This window comes from Neomonachus schauinslandi, chromosome 2 (assembly GCF_002201575.2).
Source record: "Neomonachus schauinslandi chromosome 2, ASM220157v2, whole genome shotgun sequence".
NCBI lineage: Eukaryota > Metazoa > Chordata > Mammalia > Carnivora > Phocidae > Neomonachus > Neomonachus schauinslandi.
The window spans coordinates 160076779-160082619 of NC_058404.1; the positions used below are offsets into that span (position 1 = coordinate 160076779).

Here is a 5841-nt window from a genome sequence, read left to right on the forward strand (position 1 = left end):
TGAGTTATGTTTGGAAGTACAATATTATATAAAATGTGAATCATTCTGTTACCAACTTAACTATTGATTGCCACTTCAAATTGGTGTTACAATTGGTTACACTTGTTTTTCAGAGCTGTCCTTTGAGAAGAGGTAAATGTTTTATTAGCCTACCTCCACTCAGGCCTCTTGGTGTATGATCATTTCTCCAGGTTATGATGTGCACAGTTTTTTAAAACTACATGTACTATAATTATAATGCTCTTTCCCATAGACTTTTGTAATTGTATTCAGAACCTAAAATCATAGCAGAAGAGCCAAGCAGTAGCATTGGTGGTTTTTTTCTTTTGTAAATGTAAAATTAGATCCAGACTTTGTTTCCTTATTCAATTTTAAAAATAAAAAAAATACCTCAGTGCTATGTTTTTCGGTATCACCTGCATTTCTCAAAAAATAACACCTGCTTTATGTGGCACATAACTTGTAAGAATCACATTATTTTGGATTTTAAAGGAAGACTATTAAATATTTTAAAATCAATAACAATGACATTTTCTTTTCTTTTATTCAGCAATGCAGTCTAACAGTATTAGCAGTTTTTACCTTGTAGCTTCAAGTCTGAGCTACCAAGTTCTGTGAGTAGTTCTGCCCTGATACAAGATTGTGGTGCCTCAGAAAGCTATGCTGCTACTCAAGTATCAGCTCGTTCTTGGGCCAGGCTGTCTGCACTGCTGAGTCCGGGCTGTGATGGGACCAGCTACTTTCGAAACAAGGAATTATCCTCTCTGTTCTTGCAAAAGATGTAATTACTTGTTGGCTCTATATTAGGGGAGTAATGGTGTAGTCTGGGGTCTTAGCCTGAAATTTCTCTGAAGTGTTTTATTTTCACACTGGGCACTGTATTTACTGCCCTGTAACTGCACTTGTTATGGTGGCTAGAGAACTCCTTAAAAGTTTCCCAAAATCACTTTTTCATCAATATGTGCTGTTGCTACTTTTAAGAGACTATTAAATAGAATTACTGCACGTGGGAACAGAACATAGCAGGCTGGGAGAAGCAGTGATGCTGTTGGATAAAATAGTTGAATAGACAGGACCGTGATTACTGAAGTTAGTGTGATAAAATGAGGTAGCCTTATCATGATCGGTGGTTATGGGTTCTAGAATGAAACTGTGTGGTTTGATGCACTGCTCTACCATAAAACTTTTTTTTTAAACCTTGTTAGTACCTACTGTGTCCCAGAGCTGTCTGAGGGTTAAAGTAAGACAGGCTTTAGAAGATGCCTGGCTCCTGTTTTTTAACATCAACTTTAGAAACTGGTCTATAAATATTAATACTACTTTGGTAAATTATTGTTACAAACTCACTTATAAAATGCACAAGGGAAAACAAGCTCTGGTCATACCACTTTTATTTACACTGTATCTATGTTACATGGTTTATTCAATATAGAAAAAATATGAATACACTCATAGTATTCTCTTTTAATTTAGTAATTCCACATTGTCAAATATTGACTGTTTTTATATTGGGTTTCTTACCCAATTTAAAAAAAAAAAAAAAGGGAGGGAGAATGGACCTGGCAAACAATTCCCGTCATGTTATAACAGTAATACATTATTCTTTAAAAAAAAAAAATTTTTTTTTTAAAGACTTGTGATTACACTGCTTTCTGGCTTAATATTTTAAAAGCTAAAAAATCATTCCACCCCCAAGAAAAATTTTAAGGCAAATCCAGGAGAAAATATATCTTCCTCATTAAAGAGGTCAGTGCTGAAAGAAAATCAAGGCTAGACCCCACTGTACAGTGGTTCTATGTATATACCCTCTCCCACCAAAAAAACCCCACAAATACTAAAAGAAAAAAACAGTGATCATACTAACATAATTGTGCTGGAGAAAAGAAAAATCCACACTTGGATATCAGGTTTCTTTTAAAAATCCATGTTGCAAAAGAATAAATGATTATTTCTTCTGGACATAATACTTTCATTATGGGTCAAACTCGCAAATCAATGCTACAAAATACAGTCTTTTCTGTCACTTTTAGTTACAATGTACACTATGTATATATAAACACAAGAGTTACCTATCTTAACGAAATACAAATGAGCAAACGGCTTGTTAAAAACCAGAATCGGGACTTATAAACAGTGCAGAAAATGCAAACGCCAAAAATACGATGCCTCCTATGATTGTCACTGTAAGAGAAGAGAAAAAAAGTGAAATAAGGCAAACTTCCTCTATGAGGGAGCGAAGAGATTGCCCATTATTCTTCCAATCTGGTGAGCTAACCTTGAAAAGAAATTTAGAAACACTCAAACCCCTCTTCCACAGCAAAGAATACTTAATACACTTGACTGTACAGTAATAATCCATTGCTTCTCCAGCGCTGTTTCAAGAAATGACAGAATTATATTAAAATTGAGACAGTGCTGACAAGCAACAATAGAACTATAACTCCTCTTAAAACCCAGTTATTAAAAAGAATGTTCAACAGCCTCTGACAAGAGACTTTTTTATTCCATTTTTAGGCCCTCCCAGCTACACAGGAAATTTTCAGTGGAATCCATAAACGGTCTCCACCTACAGATCCCCATCTTACAAAACGCACTTTTAAGGCCAGAAATTTTATTTCCAACGTGATGATTTTTTTTTACTTAAATACACTGATAAAAAGCGACTATAAATCCAGCAAGGCTTTTAGATGAATTTGTATTTTACTAACATCTATGCATGTGAAAAACAGTCCATGTTTGCAATAGCAGCAGCAATGAACTAGACCTCTAAGAGATCACTGCAGAGACCAAGTGTACTCCAGAAGTAAAAACTTAGAACGAACTCCCCTTTCTCTAATCTCTTAGTAATTCTCGAAGTTGAAACAAATGGTATTTTCTTTGTAATTTAAAAAATAAAAGGGGTGCCTGGATGGCTCTGTCAGTTAAGCATCTGATTCTTGAACTCAGCTCACCTCTTGATCTCAGGGTGAGTTCAAGCCCTGACTTGGGCTCCATGCTGGGTGTGGAGCCTACTTAAAAAGAAATAATAATGAAATTTTAAAAAAAGAAAAAAACCCCAAAGACTTACCAGTTCTGACAGAGATTTTTTGTGCGATCATTCTTCCTCCAATCACTGCCAATCCAGTGCATAAGCAGTGGCCCACTGTCCCACCCACTGCTACACCATACGGGTCCTGGAAGCAAGCATAGCTAAGGTTAATTTAAAAGCAGTTAAAACAGTTACCTGAGAACTGTTAGTCACTGAAAATGGAGATCAACAACAACAAAGCCTTAAACCGGTTCTAAAAATTCAAGTGTATAATTTATGAAAAGTTAATAGCTGCTTGAAGGAATATGCTCCAGTTATATCTAGGAACAGAGCTAAAAGTAGCAGAAACATTTCTCAGATCAAAATAACCTCATACAGCCTTTCAGCAGTTGTCACGCTTCAGTCACAGGTGATATTTAGCTCTCAAGTGACAAGTGCTTTTGAGACTCCACCTAGACATCTCTTCCCTCGGGTAGTGCCTGCTATTCTGGGGAAACGAGGCAAGTCTTGACTCTACAGATCCTGCCTGCCTTCTTCTCCACTGTGTCCTCGGTGCTTTTACTCAGCGCCAGGAACACAGTATTCATTCGGTAAATGCTTGCTACCAGCACAAAGTGGTGGAGGTGCTCCGATTGGGAAGACCAGTGAAAGTTTTCCAGAAAAGAAAGCCCTGAAGAACGGGCAGGAAGACTGGACTTTGTTTTGTGGAGGAGAGAACATACTAGAAGGCAACAGGCCACCAATAAGAGACAACTACAGAATATGTTAACATAGAACATAAAACGTAACATGGTAGAGGTCAGCTCATAAAGGACCCTATATATAAGCTTAGAATTTAGACTTTAAGACACTGGCTGGTTTTTAGCTGGAGAGTCACAGAACAGGTTTATGCTTTAAAAGTCTAGTACAGAGAATGAACTGGAAGGGAACAAAATTAAAGGCAAGGTGGTCAATGGGAGAAGCTACTGCCTGGACTGGGGTGGGAGACTGGAAGGAGAGAAAAGCAGGTAGATTTGGGCAATTAAGGAGGCATAATTGATAGACCTTAGTGACAAGTTCGAGTATTAGGTGTTAAGGAAGAGAAAAATCAGGCATGACAGCCGTATTTCTCACCCATAATTCTCTGGATGAATTATAATACCAGCATGACTTAAAAAGTTAGTGGAAGGAGTGAAGAAAGGGTTTATGGGTGCTGACGGGAGTTGAAAGTGGACAAGTTCAGGAGTCAGTTGAGTTCAGTGGTGAGTAAACTGTGGGACTGAAGAGAATGACCCTGAGAGAAAATGCAGATGGAGGAAAGCAACACCGAAGGGATGAGAGAGGCAGAGGAGCCCCCAAGAAGGCAGCGGAGGCGGCCAGGCGAGGAGCCCCCCGAGATGAGTGCCGTGGGGCCAGTTGGCGGTGGTGGCGGGGAACTCACAGCCCCACGTCAGCAGTTTGGTGAGGCCGGAAACTAGGGCCAGCGGGTGTAGAGAGCAAAAAAACGGACCAACTCCCATTCCCCATCAGAGCCAAGGCCCTTGAGTTGGGGGAGGGGAGGCAGAGGGTGGCGTCTGAAAGAGAAGTGGGATTGAGGGAAGGGGGGAAAACTCTTAGATGTGGAAAACTCATGCATGTGAAAATGCTCACAAAACCGCCCTGGGAGAAAGGCAAAGATGTAAGCGACCCAGTGGGGACACGGAGGGGCGGGGATCAGGAATGCAGCAGGGACAGCACTGCCGTTGGGGGGGGGGGGGCAAGGAGGAGAGGCGGACCCTGCTGCCCTGTGAAGGGGTGGGGTGGGCAGGGGCAGCGGGGTGGGACCGCTGCTCAGACTCTGCAAGTTCTCACTTCCAAACTGGCATCCTGGGAGATGGGGCCATTCTACTGCAAAGTGACGCCTCAAAAATCACTGGATCAAGTACAATTAAATAGTTCCTTTAAGACAGAAGTTTTCAGTCTTTGTTATTTGCAAAATTTATTTGACCCTGGAACCTCATCCCCCACTTTTTTTTTTTTTTTTTTTGCTTAGTACCTAATTAACATCTTCTAAGGACATGGTGTTGAAAGCAGAAATAAACTTCAGACTAAAATAAACTGAACTGCATTCCAGCATGGTTTATATAAAAAAGTACCAAAAAAAGTTAGGAACATTAAGGGAACAAAAACAGACCACCCCTATTTCTGCCCCTGAAGAGCTCACTACCATCCCCACGGTGCTGGGGGTGGGGCGGGGGGGGGGAACCTATGCACATTCTCTGCTTCATCCACACAACCACCCCATGAAGTAGCTAAATGCCCCATCTTCAGATGAAACAGGGTGCAGTAATCTGGTCACACAGCAGAAGACTCGAACCTGGTCAGCACACGCCACGCTGCCAGAACGCGGCGGCACCGAGGGAGCGCACGGGGACAGCGGACCCGGACCTTTCCCAAGTCCCTCTGTGCCACACAGATGACGCTATTAAGGAAAATGCAGCCATTTCTACCATCTTAACAGCTCGCTCTGGCGGAACCACCCCCACCATCACCATCACCACCAAAAGGTCGCTTACTTTCAAGTCCCAATCCTGGCAATCTGAAAGCCAATAAAGAAGGCTAGAAATCAAGAAAAATATAAGGCACAGCCATTACGGTGACATTTTCCAAGAAAGTTTTAAAATGCAGGATTCGACAGGTCCCCGGTAGCTGGGGCGCCTGGGTGGCTCAGTCGTTAAGTGTCTGCCTTCGGCTCGGGTCGTGGTCCCAGGGTCCTGGGATTGAGCCCCGCATCAGGCTCCCTGCTCGGCGGGAAGCCTGCTTCTCCCTCTCCCACTCCCCCTGCTTGTGTTCCC

At 41.6% G+C, this 5841-nt stretch overlaps 1 protein-coding gene across 1 annotated transcript in view; it reads right to left on the minus strand.

Moving 5' to 3' along the window:
* Positions 1 to 1380: 1380 nt before the first annotated feature.
* TMEM165 (transmembrane protein 165) overlaps positions 1381 to 5841 on the minus strand; it is a 25105-nt gene continuing 20644 nt past the window's right edge. Inside the window, exons 5-6 of the mRNA XM_021701595.2 lie at positions 3068 to 3173; positions 1381 to 2181 (exon numbers count right to left, since the gene is read on the minus strand). Coding sequence (XP_021557270.1) covers positions 2105 to 2181; positions 3068 to 3173 — 183 coding nt within the window. The 3' untranslated portion in view covers positions 1381 to 2104. The remainder of the gene's footprint in view (positions 2182 to 3067; positions 3174 to 5841) is intronic.